At 39.0% G+C, this 18,514-nt stretch overlaps 4 protein-coding genes across 4 annotated transcripts; 3 read left to right on the forward strand and 1 right to left on the reverse strand.

Annotated features, from left to right (window-relative positions):
- The first annotated feature begins 1,939 nt into the window (after positions 1 to 1,939).
- On the forward strand, positions 1,940 to 3,550 carry LOC136248477 (zinc finger SWIM domain-containing protein 1-like). Its single transcript, XM_066040256.1, has one exon. It carries the CDS (start codon positions 1,940 to 1,942, stop codon positions 3,548 to 3,550), a length of 1,611 nt encoding a protein of 536 aa, XP_065896328.1.
- Positions 3,551 to 3,698: 148 nt separating this feature from the next.
- LOC136250844 (uncharacterized) lies at positions 3,699 to 7,428 on the forward strand. Its single transcript, XM_066043171.1, has 11 exons — positions 3,699 to 3,955; positions 4,869 to 4,954; positions 5,004 to 5,097; positions 5,162 to 5,241; positions 5,292 to 5,389; positions 6,268 to 6,317; positions 6,561 to 6,638; positions 6,692 to 6,757; positions 6,812 to 6,858; positions 6,979 to 7,124; positions 7,169 to 7,428. The coding sequence occupies exons 1-11, from the start codon at positions 3,737 to 3,739 to the stop codon at positions 7,369 to 7,371; spliced, it is 1,167 nt and encodes a 388-aa protein (XP_065899243.1). The 5' UTR covers positions 3,699 to 3,736; the 3' UTR covers positions 7,372 to 7,428.
- Positions 7,376 to 11,063, reverse strand: LOC136248478 (uncharacterized). The gene is made up of 8 exons (XM_066040258.1): positions 10,718 to 11,063; positions 9,996 to 10,120; positions 9,020 to 9,325; positions 8,804 to 8,954; positions 8,588 to 8,750; positions 8,401 to 8,518; positions 8,227 to 8,349; positions 7,376 to 7,750 (listed from the first exon to the last, which is right to left on the reverse strand). The coding sequence occupies exons 1-8, from the start codon at positions 10,884 to 10,886 to the stop codon at positions 7,376 to 7,378; spliced, it is 1,530 nt and encodes a 509-aa protein (XP_065896330.1). The 5' UTR covers positions 10,887 to 11,063.
- On the forward strand, positions 10,995 to 13,170 carry LOC136250849 (uncharacterized). Its single transcript, XM_066043193.1, has 8 exons — positions 10,995 to 11,947; positions 11,999 to 12,157; positions 12,225 to 12,322; positions 12,378 to 12,491; positions 12,540 to 12,587; positions 12,636 to 12,721; positions 12,778 to 12,846; positions 12,895 to 13,170. The coding sequence occupies exons 2-7, from the start codon at positions 12,091 to 12,093 to the stop codon at positions 12,806 to 12,808; spliced, it is 444 nt and encodes a 147-aa protein (XP_065899265.1). The 5' UTR covers positions 10,995 to 11,947; positions 11,999 to 12,090; the 3' UTR covers positions 12,809 to 12,846; positions 12,895 to 13,170.
- The last annotated feature ends 5,344 nt before the right edge of the window (positions 13,171 to 18,514 follow it).

The raw sequence follows: 18,514 nt of genomic DNA on the forward strand, positions 1-18,514 counted from the left end.
GCTGAGATCCAATAAGACCTGAAGTTACTCTCATTACATGTACAAACTTGCAGCTAGAAGCAACTGCAGTTTCAAGATAGTCCAGATTGCTAGATGGCTTCCTGATTCAATTGTGCCATTTTCCCCTGTAAAATGTATGGGGAGCCCTGGAGAAAAAATGTACCTTTTTTCAGTTTTTAAGCACTGTGCATGCCAAAGTAGCTAATTCCAACCCAACAAACTATATATTTCTGAGATCAGCAATCAATACTCTATCTATTGAGCATATAAAAAGCCAAAATTTTAAGATCAGTCTGGAATGCCTATTATTACACTCATCCTCGGCTCCGCCTCGTGTAATAACAATGATATCATCCGAGTATACGGGATATAACTGTTTTATTATGGCTTTTGCTATTGACACCAATTGGTTGGTGGCGCTAAGGGCCACCAATACGCTATCGACACCAATCGAGTCAGGTGACCTGATCAGATGGTATCGATACTGTGTCTGCCTCGTGGCACGATGTGATGCGGAAAGTTTACAGAGATATTGAGTAATCGTTCGTGGCCATGGATATGGCTGAAATAGCTGTTGGTAGAGGATTCGAGACTTATGAAGAAATTGAGGAGACTGTGAAACGGCTAGAAAATGAGCATTACCATCCATTTCGACGTTTCAACTCTCAGTCTGTAAAAGAGTACGACCAACGACGGGAGAACACTGGCAGTAATTTGAGACTTGCTGAGAGCTTGAAATTTGCCTTTGTGTCATATAGGTTAGTAATCATAGAGTGTTTATTCTAGGATTTTTGCTTGACTGGATACGAAAATTCTCACTTTTTGTTATAAGCTGGGAACAAAACAAACCTACAATATCAGAAAGTTGAAGTTCACACTTAGTATTTGAGATCAAGCCTGAGACAGTAAGGTGTATCTTCCAAATAATGCACCTATCAATATTAAGCCCCACTGCCCCCCTCCCGGGTGTACGTGTAGATTTGATTAAACATAATGACTGTTATAGTACTACTGTTAGTGATGATGTTGACCGGTTTTGCATGCCTGACAGTTTGTGTGGGCCGGAGGTGGAAAATAAACCATCTGGTCACTGTTGCACACTTTCCATGAACACCAGAATACATAGTGGCATTGTTTTGCACCAAGGATGATGTAATAGTCTTGCTATTCACCTCTGTGAACAGACTGAGGCTAATGTTGTACTAGTAATGTCTTGGTAATTTATCTGAGGCATTGTTGAAAGTCTTTCTCTACAGTTTTGCCATTTCACGAAGTCGTAGCAAACCATATCCTTTTCCTGTAGTAGGGAAACTAAGATCCTAAGCCCATATTGCTCATAAACAGCAGCCTATAGAGAAAGCCAGATTCAGCACTAAGAATTTGAATAATTGGTGTTTGTTTCATCATAAAGTGCACGAAGTGATCTGACTGGCCTTGCCAACATTCTGGTAGTGGTCCGTAATAGTGCTCAGCGATATACCGTTTATCGTGATAAATTTGCATAACTGATTATGAGGTATTTCAATACCGATGTATCGAAATACCGGTTTTTTGACCAATATATCAAAATACCAGTATTGCTTTTAAGCTAAACTGTTGATGGCTTCAAGCGTTTGCTAAACAAACATTGAGGTTGCACACTACAAGCATCTGCCTACTTACACCAAGCTACATTCTTTGGATTTTTGAATGCATACCACTTCACATTAAACCTAAGCTATGATGCAATACTTAAAATAGCAGGCTAACTATATACCGATATACCGCAATATTTTCTTACTACTAATTCAAATTTCAATACCGCTGACCACTAGTCCGTAATGTGTGCAACAGACACCAGACGATTTATTTGCTGCCCCCACATAAACCATGTGGTATGCAAGACTAGATGTTGACTATCATCAGAAATTCAAGCAGTTAAAGTAATCCAGAGGTGCTTATGATTGATGGAACTTACAATGTGAATAAGTCTCGTATGCCTCTATACTCCTTTATGATAGAGGAGGGCAATGGTCATGGGAGAACTGTGTTTTATGCTGCTACCACAGACGAGAGTGCACAACATTTGAGAGCCATTGTCCAAGCATTTAAGAATAGCAATCCATGCTATGGAAACACTAAGGTTATTGTAATAGACAAAGATTTCACTGAGATAGCTGTACTTAAGGATGAAATTCCAACTGCTACAATTTTGTTTTGCCAGTTTCATGTGATTAAGTGCTTTTACAAAGCTGTGTCAGATGCAGAAGTTCCCAAAGAACAAAGGGACAGCTTAAGGAAAGTTTTACATGATATTGTCTATAGTGAAAGCATGGATGATTATGAAGACTACTTAGCTGAAATTGTACGCCTGGGAAATCCCAGTTTTGAGAAATACTTTTTTGACAACTGGAATAGCTGCTTGGAGATGTGGGCTTCCTTTCAGCGTGATTCTAGTGTTCACTTTGGAAACACAACAAATAACCGTTTAGAATGTAGCCATAGCAAGCTTAAAGATTTAATTGGTCGTACATCCTCACTTTCTGAGATGTTTGAAGGGGTACTCAGCTTTATGAACTTCATCAACCAAGAGAGTAGCCACAATGCTTTCGTAGAGCAGTTTACTTCCATATCAACTAAACTTGACCATGTTGCTGGAATGCAAGAAGTTTCTGCGATCTGTACAGGATATGCCACTAAACTTCTACATAATCAGGTAGAAGTAGCTCAGAAAGTTGATTACGAGTTTGTAGACACAGGTGATTCTGCAGTAACAGTAAAGTATAAAGACCACACTCACAGTGTGGGCATAGAAGCTGGTGTTTGTTCTTGCTCATTCTGGAACACTATGTTGCTTCCTTGTAGGCACATAATTGGTACTCGTTTGCACAAGGGTCTTTCTGTTGTAGATCTCTCTATGATAAATCAGCGTTGGCTGAAATCTTATCAAATCGACTTTGTCACAGAAAGCACCCATCATGATGACCCAGCCTGTAGTAGCAATTGTGCACTTGAGTATGATCTTTTGCCAGAACCACCCATGCAGAAAACACTTAATCAAGCTCAAAAGTATAAGAAAATGTTGAATTTGTGCCAAAAGATTGCAGCTCAGGCTAGCATGGTTGGTATGCCACAGTTTCGAGAGATGTACAACACAGTTGAAACGCTGGTAAAGAACTGGGACTCAGGTTCAAAATGTGTTGTTGTAAGCTGTGATGATGAATGTGAAAAATGCACAAGCGATCATGAGGAATCAACACTAGATGGGCAGGTTGCCAGTGATGAAGCTGTTAAGGAGTGTTCATGGGAAACCATAGAATATGAAGTCGAGTGTGATATTGATGATGAAACCACACAGTACAGTGATACCACATGGTATGTTGATTTCACACAGCACAGTGATGTCACACAACACGGTGATATCACAAGCCACGATGATGTCACACAGCACGATGATACTACAAGGCACAGTGATGTCTACGGTGGCCCATTCCGGTCTACTTCTGGGAAATTTCCCAGAAATTTCTTTCATTTCTGGGAAATTTCCGAGAAATTTCTTCACTTTTTCTAAAGTTTCTCACCTTCTTCTCAATTTTTTCTCTATTCTTGAAACTTTCCCTAAATTTCTTTAGTACTTCTCGATCTTTTCTCGTTTCTCAAAAATTTCCATAGAATTTCTTTTTGAAATACGACGTCATTAGACGTCATGTGCACGTGATATTTGTTATTATGGGATGGTGTCAAGCACGGCACTATCATGGCCATTCCTGCTTTGTATACAGTGGGTGAGGAAGATTTAATATTACGTTATTTCAAAGACGATTATACATATGAGGACATTTGCAAGTTTTTACACTTACGGCACGGTATAAACTTAACAATAGATCAACTGAGGAAGCGACTGAAGAGGATGGGCTTGCGAAGAAGAGACAAAAACGGTCAAACTTCCTTTGAAGAAGTCGAAGCGGCTATTAAAGTAAGTTGTATATCTATGAAAGTAGTTCATTCGCATACTCCCTTCTCCACAGCTGTTTAGTCTATAGCCTATCTGTAGGTCCCTAGTGGGAGATATACTTTTTTGCACCTATTAAATCCCCAACTACCATGGTCCACAGATGTGGGCTGAGATTGCGGATGGTGCAGGGAATCTGTAATTTTCAGCTCCTTACTTATAGGAGAAGTATAGGCATTCAAGTAAAGCACAGGAAAATAGCTAGTGGGACAGTCACAGGAAGGGATGTGCAATCTTGTGGTGTTGATCTATGAATTCCAAGTTGCGAGTCGATATGCGTGAGTGGCCCCTTACATGAATACATGCAGTATCTTAGTATCCAAACGTTCAAGGGACCCACATCTTTGCCTCAGTTAATAGCAATCAATTCCCCCCTACCCCAGCCTGTATCTGTGGTAGTCAGAAATTACACTGAATGGTATATTGTAGCCTATAAAGCAAATAGTATTCAAGAGGTAACACACAAGCACTTGCTGTAGGCTGGCAGATCTGTAACAACGGTGCGAGGACACTGGTAAAATGTTCTCCACACATCTTGTACTGGAAAAGTATCTTATTCACAGGTCAAGAATTATAAAATTGTCAGTGTTGAAGAGTCGGTATCATAGTACTACAATACAACCTGCTGCATAGCTATGAGAGCTATTCTATTAAAGAATTTCTGTTGTTTATGAATTTCTGCCTATCCTATTATGAGTTGTGAGAGGATGCTTTCATTGTATGTTGCAGGCTTTGTGTAGCTTAAAGAAGGGTGAGAAGCAATTGCCGGTTCCAAATTCCATGCTACATGGATCCAACATTGGGACAATTGTTTACATTCATTCTACGGTCTTTCAAAATAAATGTGACTATCATTACTGCAATACTGTATTCATAGAAAGAAAGAGAGGTGTCAGGGAACTGCATTGGTTACCGCATATTGCACAAGAGGCTGAAAGAGAAACATAGTTTGCGTGTTGGAAGGTGAGTCAGTTGGTCCTTTATTTAGTCGGTAAGCAACATTTTGCTACAGAAATGTTGTGATGATGTTGTCAGCTTTGGATAACCCAGAAGGCGCTGCAGCTAGGAAAGGAAAAAAACTGAAGAGAAGGATATATCACAGCAAGGTGTATTCATTTCACCAGATAATGCTTTATTGTACTTTGCGTCCACTTTTCTGGTGAACTGTAGGGGCCAGACTATATATGGCATTGTGACGGATATGATAAATTAAAGCCGTATGGTTTTGCCATACATGGCTGCATTGACGGGTAAGCAATATTAAAAACAAGCGCATAATCCTTATCTAACCTTTTAACAGCTACTCACGTAGAATCCTTTGGCTTCATGTATCCCCCTCAAATAATGATCCATACATTATTGCAGGGTACTATTTAAATTGTGTAGAAAAATTAGCAGGTTAGTTGAAAACATGAGATAAATATAGTATACATACAACCAAGCATTAATCCTCTAACTCTTGATATTACTTGTTCAACTTTTTTGCTGAATGACTTAAGCATTTTTACACTTTAATATTTTAGGATTGCTTTACTTTAATTATCTACTGATGTGTTCTAAGGATGAAAATTTTGTGAAAACATCAACTTGCAATCCATATAACGACATTGCGTTTGAGTATATAGTACCATAAGATAGTTGCCTTTTGGGCATTGGAATAAGTGAATAGGTGCTGCCCTCAAAAATGGCAGAGGGTGCAGTTGCCCACCCTCATCCTTCCTAATTCTCAGCTCCTGCAGGATGGCATTTTGATCCTCGGATATACAGTATATGTAAACATATAAGGCCAAGACATAATATCCAAATGTACTATAATAACGTACATTTTTAGATTTGATACAAAAAGGCTTACATTTGAATATAGTGGCTGTAGCTATACTGTGTCAGTGAACATGCCTCACGGTGACAATAATTATGTATCTGTAGTGTTAGAAAGGTAATCCTACAGTAATAGAGAAGGGAACAAACAATAGTTATTCTATAATGTGTTTCTGTATGCCATACCTTTTGTCTATTGTTTCCATTTTTAGTGTACATTGTGGTGAAACACATTGCAGCTATTGTAATAAGTACGTACTCTTTTTTTGATGCACTGAGGTCTATGAGCTGCTTTGTACTGATAGCACCGGCTACCCTTGAATATCCTCATTAGTTTTTTATACTATATTATAGGCTAATTACAGCTGCAGTGTTTAATTAATCAATTGAATGTGGTATGTTTTAAGGCATATGATAGCTAAACATATAAATTAAAACTGATGTGTTTATTACTGTAGGGTGCCCTACAATTTTAAGAACGGACAGAGGAACTGAGAATACAAATACAGTGGATCCTCACTAATCCGAACTCCAGTAATCCAAACGCTCGATAGTCCGAACAGTACAAATGACTGTTTTATTAGAGTATTTGCAAACAAATGTATGTTCTATTAGAGTAATTGAATTAGGTTCTGTATATAATCAATGGGTTCACTAATCCAAACAAATTCACTAATCTGAACAGACTTTTGTCAACTTGAGAACAGAATTGTTCGGATTAGTGAGGATCCACTGTATAGCATTTTTGCAGCCATTTTTGCGAGATCAACATGACGATCCCTTTGCAAAGGAGAAAAGCTTCATGTATGGCCGATCTACTTCCAATCAAGTTTGTTTACCTTGTATTTTATTATTTGTTTGTTTTAATCGTGCACAAACTAGCGTATTGAGGCTTGGTGGGGACAGCTCCGCAAGAATGCTGCACAATGGTGGATGGATTATTTTAAGGTGTGTGAAATTAGTGTTTCACATGTGATAAGTGCAAAATTGCTATGATTACAGGCTTTGAGAGAAACTGGTGAACTGGATGACAGCAGTGAATATCATATGTAAGTAAAAGAGTGTTGAGACAATGTATATTGGCTGGATTATAGTTTGGCTAACACAGCTATAGAATTTGTCAAAATACACATACTTCTCACCAATTAAACAATGGATTTTGTCTGTAGTGACTGCCTTCGATACTGTTTTATGGACTTGATACAAGCTGAATTGGATTACGTGGCACATGAATGGAACATTCATAGAATACGACCAAGTAATTATAATCCTGGTGGTATACCAGATAAGCTGTATTTTCTTCCTGAAGATGAAGGTATGATAAACTTAAATTTGAATAAAATGTTATGCAATTATTAGGGACACGATCATATAGACACACCGTGAGTAGTGATGATGTAGAATCTGCACGTGAATGGAGTGTCACTAAGCCCTGCTCTGTACCAAAGGAGTTCACTGATTTAGCTGAACATGTAATGAGTGAAGATAATATTTCAAAGCCTACAAATGCCGATGAAGCTATAGTATTGTACAAACATCTAAAAAGTGTCTTGAGTTGTTAAATATTTATTCCCTTAGTTGTTGTATCACAGTCATCATATTGATTCTCTTTTTCTCATCATACTGCAAACAACCTTCACACACCCTTCTGATGGTTGGGTTGAGGTGTTGTACGGAAGGTAGAGTTTTAGCCACAATAAGTTGTGCCATCTCAGCATGGGTCATTAGTTTTCCCCACGCATGCTTTCTCCCGAACACTTCAGATAAGACTAAACCAAAGCTCCAAACATCAGACGCAAGGCATGTGTTTCCAAAAAAGCATTCTGGTGAAGAATAAGGTGTGCCTTCAGCTTTTCCAACATTTGTCATTGTACAAGCTGTTGTCTTGAGTCTGGCTAATCCCATGTCTGTTAAGTATACATGGAAAGTTCCCTTTTCAACCTGTGAACAATAATTATAATTTCTAAAAAACCATAAAATTATTTTATTCATAAATAAGTTTAAAAGTACAATATTTACTTGGTTAAACGCTGCGGCTACTATTACCTTATAGTCTCAAAAATCAATGTGGCGACTATTCAAGCTTAACCACCGTTCAATACACGTGAACGATGTTTAAGCCCTTATTTTCACAATCGATTGTGGGCCCCCCTTCAGTGCGGCAACTATTAAAGGTGCGGCGTTTAACCAAGTAAATATGGTATATTGTTTTATGTGCAGCAGAAAGTCCAAAGTAATACAAAAGTACTTGTGAAGTTCATTTGCACAATGTACAAAGCTTTTAAGGTACCATATCAGTGACATCCCATAACATTTATACCCAATCTTTCTCTAGTAGTACTATTAAGGCACCGAAGAACTTGACAAGTACACAGACAATGCTTGCCTATATTACATCAATCTACATATGTACTTACCAATATGTTCATTGGCTTTACATCTCGATGAATAAAAGGAGGCTTTCGTCCATGCATATAAGCAAGTGCCTGTGCCACTTGATCGGTTATCGACAGTTGGTCACTTGCTGAGAGTGGTATTTTCTGTGACGATAATTACACATGTAAAGATTTCAGTCAAGTCAATAAATGTACCTCTTTGAAAAGGAGGTTGAATAAATCTCCACCATGTACATAATTAGTCAAGATGTATATGTGATGTTCATCTCTGGAGTACCCCATGAACACAACAATGTTAGGGTGGCGCAGTGAGCTGTTCAGTGTAAACAAATGTTATAAAAGCACGTATGGAAATCATATAGCTATATAACTATTTTATCACCTTAAAACATTAATCTCACTCATGTCGACCTCATCTGATGTCAATGGAATTTGCTTTGCAGCAACAAACGTTCCATTTAGTTCGGACAGGAACACCAATCCATAACCCCCCTTCCCAAGTTTACGTCCCAGTGTAAATGATGAAAATGGAATTAAGTGTTCATCTTCGTACATGCGTAGAGATTGAAATTGTGTTACAAAGCTGTGATATATTTACCTATTTTCTTTTCACTGCTGCGTTGTACATCTCTCAAAGCCACCTCATCATTTGAGTCAGATGGTATTGTGGCAACAACATGAGAAGTACCTGGCTCTGGTATTGGAGTATGAACATTATCTGGCTCACTGGGAATACCGATGATCTCTTGCTATATAGATTTCCAATACACATGATTAAATATCCCATATTCAGCATATACACAAGACTGCTTACTTGTACACAGAATATCCTAGTCTTTGATGGAAACATGCCATGCATGTGTAGATAATCTGCCAAAACCCATGGGCGGCCTTGCAAGGTGTTGGGCAACTTGCTTCCTTGCCCATCTGCCAAAAAGTATTCACGACTTGCCACACCTGCTGCGTTTTCCTTGTAACTGAAGAAGTATTTTATTCCTTCCTCAACCAATTCATCATACGTTGCTCTGGGTGCCATAGAAACCCTAACATTAGGTCCAAGTTCCTTGCAGTGTACACCACGTTGCTTTACATCATCGAACCTCATTCTACCAAGTGTAATCTAACATAATCGAACAAACTTATTGAGTCATTTGCACACATGTGGCTAATGCCTCAAGGGGTGGATCCATACTTTCAGGGTTTCACTATTGCAACCCACACTTTTGAAGGCTCAGACCAAAAGCGGCAGAAATTTTGAGTGAATTTCAGTTTTTCTCAAGTTCAACATACAGTAAGACCAATTTGGCAACCGCCATTTGATTACATCCTGGACGGTTGCATTATTGTAGTGATGGTACAATCTATCGTATACCGTGTATCTCATGATAATCATATTGTGACAAAGCTATATTGTGATATAAAAATTTCAACTAAATACATAGTAATTGCAATAAACAAGAAACTTTCTCTGATAGAAATTTTCATCACTAGTTACAACTGCACTCAGAAACTTGTTGTTTGTATAAGTTCTCACCTGTAGACTGGCATCTAATGTTACGTGTTAATTGTCGTGATAATTATCATAATCGTGATAATTTTGCTTGCAATAATCACAATATACAATGTAAACAATAAGCTATATCGCACATCACTAGATTTTAGTGAATGCTCTATTAGAGAATTTTGATTGTGCTTCATTGCTGATTTTTCAAAAAGGGTGCTCCATGAACCCTCTCAAACCCCCTGGATACACCACTGATGCTTATTAGAATAGTTAGTTATACACTGACCTTAATTAAAACTGGGTTTCTCTTTTGAACACTAGCAGCACATCTTGTCTTCTTAGAGCTATTTGATCGTTCTCCTCGTTGGAGTTGCTTATATTTTTCAATAATCTCAGCTCTTTTACTGCTACCTAGTAAAATGAAAGTGCCATGTTGCTGGTGATGCCTATAAAACACTAGCTAGTCACGTTCCTCGTAAGCACCACTCGTCAATTAGAAGTTTAAAATCCCCCATTTCTAGGAAGGGGTCTGGTGAATCATCCATACCATTCTTGTTCAAAATTGTTGCATGCAAATTAAGGTTAAGGCCTTGGTGGTAAGATTATATGGTTAATGCCTTGGTGGTAACAACAAATTGTATGCAAAAAGTTGCTGAACAAAAAGGTGTGGGCAGACGACAAAACTTTTTCTGAGGAGGTACTTATAATCTCTAATTGATAATGTCAAGAAGTTAAGGCAATACGGTCTGGACAGGAGACTTTCATGCGACTAGCTACATATTATACAAATTAAAGCAGGCATTAAAAGGAAAAATACAAGTTGGCTACAATAAAAATGTTATGAACAAAAAAGATATTTTCTGATAAGAGCTCAAGGCAGAAGATCCTGCTTTTAAAACACCATTGCTCATGAGCACTACATATAGAGCATTTTGTTTTGACAAAGTCAATATGCACGTGCTCGAACTACGTTCAGTATGTGTAACAAGATAACGGTTGCTGGCTTACTTGCAATTGGTGTAGGGGGTTGGATACTATGATTGGGTCCATATCTCATAATAGCTCCTGTGGTGGCTGATGATCTGCCCTTGCCAATGATATTGATGGCTTCGTCTCCCGTAATCTTGCCTTCCTTAACGCACTTGAACAAAAAAGAAACTTCATCTTTTCCCGCCATATCCACGCGCACTTTTAAGTTGTACAGTAAGAACTCTTAATTACGCATTATGACGTCGTATGCCACGAAGAAATTCTATGGAAATTTTAGAGAAGTACTGATCACGTGCACACGATGTCTTATTTCTCAAAGAAATTCTATGGAAATTTTTGAGAAACGAGAAAAGATCGAGAAGTACTAAAGAAATTTTAGGGAAAGTTTCAAGAATAGAGAAAAAATTGAGAAAAAGGTGAGAAACTTTAGAGAAACTGTTGAGAAATGAGAAAAAGTGAAGAAATTTCTCGGAAATTTCCCAGAAATGAAGGAAATTTCCGGGAAATATACCGGAACGGGCCACCGTAGATACCACAGGGCATGGTGATACTACAAGGCATTGTGATGTCACACAGCATGGTGATACCACAAGGCATGGTGATGTCACACAGCACGGTGATACCACAAGGCACGGTGATGTCACACAGCACGGTGATACCACAGGGCATGGTGATACTACAAGGCATTGTGATGTCACACAGCATGGTGATACCACAAGGCATGGTGATGTCACACAGCACGGTGATACCACAAGGCACGGTGATGTCACACAGCACAGTGATACCACAAGGCACGGTGATGTCACACAGTACGGTGATACCACAGGGCACGGTGATGTCACACAGCACAGTGATACTACAAGGCATGGTGAGGTCACACAGCACAGTGATACCACAAGGCATGGTGATGTCACGCAACAGAGTGATACCACAAGGCATGATGATACTGCACAGCTTGAAAAACAGATTATGAAACCAGCCAAGAGGGCTACCATGCAACAAAATACCATTCTACACAGCAGTATCGAGGAGATTATTGACGGTAATGGAGCTGATCAGCAAACACAACTGAAAAACTTAGCAGTCACATCCATTAAAAAAGTTCAATACACCTGAAGCCTAGTATAAAAGCTCGAGGTCGTCCAAAATACTCTTCCAAACTGTGGCCATCAAAATCAAAGAAAAGACAACACAGTGAAGACAGGTGTAAAGAGAATATTCAGCCAAGTGTGCAAGTTGGCAAAACAAGTAAGTGATTTAGTGTAAAGCAAAATAATGTATGTTTAAAACTTTTTAAAGGTAATAATACACAAAGAAAGAGATCCCGTCGATGTGGAGAGTGTATTGGATGCACATCCGTGGATTGTCAGAAGTGCTCAGCATGCCAGGATATGGTCAAGTATGGTGGCCCAGGAAAGAAGAAGCAGTGCTGTGTAAATAGGCGATGTGTTGTTACAGGTTAGTAAGCTAAGCAATGGATATATATGCATTGTATATATATAAGTATAATTTCTTTTCTACACAGAGCAACATAAATGTAGCTACAATTCAGGTACCAGCCAAACTTGGGTTGACCTTTGTAAACCTGAATGGTGGACACTTAAGCCAGAAGTTAGCAAAGTGGTATGTTGTTTCTATGTCAATCATGACTTACTGTATTTAATGTGCACACATACAGGTACTTGATATTTGGCAGGAAGCAAGTCAAGGTATATTTGGGAAAATGGGATCATCTGATATGATGGACATCGATGTATATGCTTTGTTCCCTGGCAACTGGCTAACAGATAAGGTACTTATTGGTAAACAATACATAATGTACAATCTTGTTATACGCTAGGGAATCACTACGTTTCTAAAGGTTGCTGCAAAACGCTGCCTACAAATGGTATGAAATTAACTTTTAGCACTGTACATTAACAAAATAACATTACAGAAGGGACTGAATACATTTGTTGCATCCACTTTTCTATACAACAGTATGTGCCGTAATATGAATTTAGCAAAAGATGGTATCGAGATGTAAGTAATAAGTAAACTTTTAATTATATCTTAATTTGTAATGTCACTTGATTAAGGTCAACATTTGTGACTATGAGCTGTGGGTAATTCCTGTCAACATCAACGAGTCACACTGGATACTTGTGGTAAAATATCTTCTGATTGACTGTTATACATAACAGCCATGTTTCCAGGTGTTACAGACCACAAAGAAAGAACTGTGGCTATTTGTCTCAACTGCAAATGTGTATGTCAGTTGCATCAGTGTCTTTAAGGAATGGTTGGTTTCGAAGACAGCGACAACCTGGAGAGATATTAATGCAGCATCAGTGGTGTGCATAATTAGAATTATAGTAAACTAAACGTATAATTATACCTAATTTAGATCTCAAATATGCCACTACAGTCAAATAGCAGTGATTGCGGTGTCTTTGTTTGTTTTGTAAGTAATACAGTATGTACAACCAGACATGTGTGATATCAATTTATTTACTAGTATGCATTACATGAAATGATGGGAGAGCGATCATACCAATTTTCACAGGTACTGTAGTTTTCATTACTTAATATGCAGTGTTTGAAATAGTGGTTAGACGTGTGACATTTTCTGACTAAAATTAATGCTTGTCTGCTATGATGTGCTCACTATTGATTAAACACTTTCACCAGAGAAATGCACGGTACAGCTTAGATGCAACTTAATGCTAGCAAGCATATAACTCTCGGGTGCTAGTACAGTGGAACCCCTCTAAAAGGACACCCCTGAACTGAGGACAACCTATTTATAAAGGACATCTGTGAAGGTCCCAAATTAATGAAAGCAGTACTTTATACACCCCTTAACAAAGGACACCTCTTTACAAGGGACAAAAAATAATTCCCCAATGGTGTCCTTCTTAGAGAGGTTCCACTGTAGTTTACTCCCAAGTGTGAGTAACCTACCCGAGAGTATGAGTAGTCTACCTGCAGGTGCGAGTAAACTAGGTGCAAGCATTAAAACTTTCTATGGAGTTCTGAGAGCTTACTCTTGAGTTCCAGTAATATATGCTCCGTTCATACTTTCCAGACTGAGAACACTCAAATTTACGTGGCTACAGTATTTGTGTACCTACTCAGATTAACGACTGATCCCTCGATTCATTCCATTTTCCAAGTCAATATTCAGAATCAAGCGCATCAGCCATGAAAATATTGGCCAAAATATTAAAAGTACTGAATAGTCCTTGAGGCTCGAATCATGAATAGCTCTGAATAGTCTACTGTAGCTTCACAACCAGGCCAGGTACATATACGTAGCTAGTACGTACATTTAATGTTCGATGAGTTTATCAGTGAGCTCAAATGTTTTACTCGAGCCTCCAGTGGTCCTGTAGGTACTCACGAGTGCAAGTAAACCACTCTAGAGTGTGAGTAAATTCCTCGCAAGTAAATGCTAATTTGCATCTAATCTGTACTGTATGATCAAACTTGATAGTGTTCCAAGGAAAAAATATTTCCAAGCACAAGCTTGTACAAGTATTCATTCAGACATGCTCAAATAAATTCATTTCAAACACTGAGTATGTGCCATACAGTCTTAGATATTTGCAGTGATATTATGCACCTATCAATGTTATCCCCCACCTCCCCCCTCCCGGGCGTAGTGGGGGAAATGGTGGGGATTTGACTTTTTGAAAAATCAAATTCTCCACCCACTGGGGAACAACTAGTGGTCAAATCTCCAAGTAGTATCGCTGGAATAAACTTTAGGAAACAGATTAATTTTCATAGCTCGCAAGCTAAAGCAAACGCCTAAAATTTCGAACGGTCAAATGCCCCACTAGTGGGGCAAAATCTCTGATCAAATCGGCGAAAATCCCCCCACTAATCCCTTAGTAAGCCCGGGAGGGGGGTAGTGGGGCTTAACATTGATAGGTGCATTAAAAAACTATCTTTACTCAACCTCAGAATTTCCCTTTAAATTAATAGTATATTTAGGATACATGTATCATTCATTAGTTACAATATATTCACACAGGGAAACACACATCAGATAAGAGAGTGGATAACATGGAAGATCACAGAAACTTGTTTGGAGGAAAATCTCTAATTTAATACTCCATGTGCATTATTTAGAACAATACATTAATTTATAGGCAGGTTATATGGAGCCGGTACCGGTTACACTGTTTTGCCGGCAGTGGAGGGTATAATACTTAGAATGTTACGTGCATTAAAAAAAACTTGTACAAAAAACCTAAGAAAGCGAAAAAAAAAAGTTGTCTAAGCGGGGGTTCGAACCCGGGCATCCGTACTCATAAGCAATGTTTGTAACGATTATACCACCGGTGCTGCAGCTAGTCATATTATTTAGTTTCTACGTTATAAACATCCGACTGAAGTGACTTCTATGTGAAGAAGAAACCAAAGCTGAACCCTAGCCTACCCCCAGAGGAGGTCGGAAGTGTAATAAGCGCTATGAAAAATTATTCGTGTTAATTGCATTTTTGAGATTGTACAGCATGAAGAAGGGCAGCAACATCGAATGTTGGCCATTAGACTATCATTTCTAACCTTCTTTGTGGTGGACAGTTGTCGTTATCGTTCGTCTGGAGGCTTTCTTCATCTTTCTAGTCTTGTGTGATCTTGACTAGGGCGCACGCCACTAGTGTATTAGTGAAGTAGGCTGCATAGGATGACTTCTTGGGGGTCTATTTATACTGTTTTCTCGAGTGGGACTCCTCTCTTCATCTTTCTAGCTCGTCAACAAAGACATTTACAGCATCCGTGGCATGGCGCGAGATCTCGCGTGATTTATACGTAGCCCAAGTTTTAAAAAACTAACCCTATTCAGTGGGGCTTAATGTGCCAATGCCATGTACTCGTCATATTTCATCAATCGGGAGGTATTTCAGTACCAAAAAACGTCCAGTACGCTTTTCAATACAAAGCCATTGGGCTCACGTGCACGCTTCCGACCTCCTCTGGCCTACCCCTAACGCTAAGGAACTACTTTTCGCATCCCCTAAAGTTGAATGCTCGGGGCAACCTACTAGACGCGTGCCCTAAAGTTGAATGCTCGGGGCAACCTACTAGTGCCGGCACAATAGCCGTTAGTGTTTGCAAACCGGTACCGGCTAAATATACACTTCGTAATTTATATGCTTCATACAATCTAATAAACTACTATCTTCATCGTTCCGTTCTTTGAAATGGATTGTTTTCCATCTCCAGCGAAGGGGCGGCCGCACTTGACCGATGACTCGGAATAGCAGCCTCCTCAATTTCGAATCCTCTACGCTAGTAATACCATGGCCAAGGGCGTTGTGTTCAATATCTCTGTAAACTTTCCGCATCACATCGTGCCACGAAGCAGACACAATATCGATACCATCTGATCAGGTCACGTGACTCGATTGGTGTCAATAGCGTATTGGTGGCCCTTAAGGTGGCGGTATACTGGAACCCATCTAATGGGAAGCCTTATGAAGTGAAGCCATAATATTACCACAAGAATTTGCTTTATTAGATCACGCGATTACACTTACGTAATAATAATATGGCTACATTGCGTGTTAAAGTGCGTGGCTTTGTTGTAAGAAGAAATTCATCGTTGTTTAATATGTAGTAGTAAAGAAGACATTCACAAAAGTAAGTAGAGTAGTATAGAAACTTAGTTTAAGGGGATTCGTATCCTTTGCGCGAAATTTTGGCGGCAAGGGTAATTTGTGGTTTTAGTATGGTATCCTAATGGTGAAGACAGCTTTTCTACGTCAATTTTTTCTAGTATACTAGCTTTAAATCCTTGTATAACAAGATGCAGTTGTGCAACAAAGGTGGGCGAAGGGCGTAATACCCCAAAAAAATTTTCCGTGTACGTAATCCTGGCACTACCGTCCAATTTTCATAGTCATGGACGTTTGCCACAAGGAAACTATATAAAAAGAAGGATGTCTGCTTACGCTATTACTATGGTAAGCTCATTACGCCCTAGGCATTGCCTGGGAAAACCTGAATAACCCATCGTTTGATCCGTCGTGGTATAAGGCTGCGAGTAAATTGACGTGAAGATGATTATAAAAGGGGTTCCTGAATTGCTCTGTATCCACATTTCCACGTGTTTTAGCGGTGTGAAATTTCTTATGGCAACAGTGTAATGGTCCTGCTATAACATGTACAGCATATAACTTTGTGTGCTCTTTATTCTGTGTTTTATGAATTTTATAAATCCGTGTATCGATTAATAATTTTGCGGTTACCGCCACCTACCATAGATACTAGACTTATAATAGGGATTGGCAACGGAGGCGTAAACGGAAATAATCCGCGTTTCGCTTTCCCGTAATACTGTTAGGAATTTTCAAGTCACTACCAGCTAACCGCCGGCGAGCTAACCGCTATCATAGTACCGCTATTCTACTGAGAATGTTTCATGTGAAGATTTTTAGTCTACGTAGCTCCATTAGGGATTCTAGCTAGCATGCGTGATGGAATTTCAGTACGGAAGTGAAACCTGCCTTTATTCTTTATTATTAATTACTAGGCATACAGCACAGCTGGTGTGCCTAGGATGTAAAATCAACAATAGTGAAGTGTATGTTACAATCAATAAGTGTACGTATGCTACAATTACTAGTTGTGAACAAAAAGTTACAGTATGTATGTGTGTCACTGAGCCATCTGAACAAGTGATCCATAGCAAGGAGGTAACTGTTGAATCAATAGCATCAATGACTGCAGCAATCATATCTGAAGAAAAGGAACGGGAGAAACGGAAACTGAATTTGATTGTGCACAACCTTCCAGAATCCACATCAGCGGAAGCCAGTATTCGGAAGAATGAAGATACTCAGAATGTCACATCCTTGTTTAATAAATACATTGGAGTTAATGCTCACATCAGTAATGTAACACGGATTGGTAAACAGACTGGAAGGCCCAGACTCACGAAAGTTACTTTGTCAACAAGAGAGGAAAAGTTTAAAATTCTCCACAACAGGTTGAACTTGCGTAAGAAGGAGCACCCGACTCATGTCACTAAAGTATTTATAACACCTGACTTAACCCCACAAGAGCAAATACGGAACAAACAACTACGTGCCAGGCTAAGTGAGCTCAACAAGCAGGATAAATTGTATCGGATTAAGAATGGTAAAATAGTTCTAAGAGAAGCTTCCTAATTTAGACCAACTCCATCATATCAAGCCATATAATATCAAGATCAAAATAGCTACAGAACAGATTTTAGCGATGCAGTGTCTCAAGCAAGTATTGTGATGAACTTGATCAGAAACTCTTGAATAATTTTGTAAGATATATGCGTCATACTCCTTAATGGAGGTTTGCATATTAAACTTAATAATAATAATAATAGTTACATAAAAACACTAGACGCAACCGGTAGCTACAGGCACCTTCACTGCACTGCCTTACGTCTTTATGCAGTGCAGCGAAGGTGCTTCGTCTTTATCTCTCGCATTGCGACAGTGAGAAGACTAGACTAAGAGATGAGAGTTAAGCAGCTGAGATTAATAACTTTCTCTTGCCGTCTTTCTAATGGCGGAACAATTTTCCCTCACCCACATTGTATCTGGACAAAACTGTATGCCGAGAAGTTGTAGCTAATCTGCTAAAGCATGAATTTAACTATAGGACATTTTCACATATCTCTGGCTTACCTGTACAGAACCACAAATTATTCACACTTCAAGCACTGACTGTTCTATTAGAGTTATTGACTGCTTTATTAGAGTGTATCTGAACCTTTGAAGTCAGCATTGATGATTACACTCCATCAGTTTAGACCACTCAAGTTCAAATGAGATACTGTAGCAG

Source organism: Dysidea avara, chromosome 3 (assembly GCF_963678975.1).
Source record: "Dysidea avara chromosome 3, odDysAvar1.4, whole genome shotgun sequence".
NCBI classification, from domain to species: Eukaryota; Metazoa; Porifera; class Demospongiae; order Dictyoceratida; family Dysideidae; genus Dysidea; species Dysidea avara.

Coding starts and splice junctions, on each gene's coding strand:
- LOC136250844 (XM_066043171.1), top strand. CDS start 3,737: ATGGCCATTCCTGCTTTGTATACAGTGGGTGAGGAAGATTTAATATTA. Junction 3,956..4,868: donor AAGTCGAAGCGGCTATTAAA/GTAAGTTGTATA, acceptor CTGTATTCATAG/AAAGAAAGAGAGGTGTCAGG. Junction 6,639..6,691: donor GCCGATCTACTTCCAATCAA/GTTTGTTTACCT, acceptor TGCACAAACTAG/CGTATTGAGGCTTGGTGGGG.
- LOC136248477 (XM_066040256.1), top strand. CDS start 1,940: ATGATTGATGGAACTTACAATGTGAATAAGTCTCGTATGCCTCTATAC.
- LOC136248478 (XM_066040258.1), bottom strand. CDS start 10,886: ATGGCGGGAAAAGATGAAGTTTCTTTTTTGTTCAAGTGCGTTAAGGAA. Junction 9,326..9,995: donor GAAACCCAGTTTTAATTAAG/GTCAGTGTATAA, acceptor CGATTATGTTAG/ATTACACTTGGTAGAATGAG. Junction 8,751..8,803: donor CAGCAGTGAAAAGAAAATAG/GTAAATATATCA, acceptor GCATGTACGAAG/ATGAACACTTAATTCCATTT.
- LOC136250849 (XM_066043193.1), top strand. CDS start 12,091: ATGGTCAAGTATGGTGGCCCAGGAAAGAAGAAGCAGTGCTGTGTAAAT. Junction 12,158..12,224: donor TAGGCGATGTGTTGTTACAG/GTTAGTAAGCTA, acceptor TTTTCTACACAG/AGCAACATAAATGTAGCTAC. Junction 12,588..12,635: donor CAAAACGCTGCCTACAAATG/GTATGAAATTAA, acceptor ATAACATTACAG/AAGGGACTGAATACATTTGT.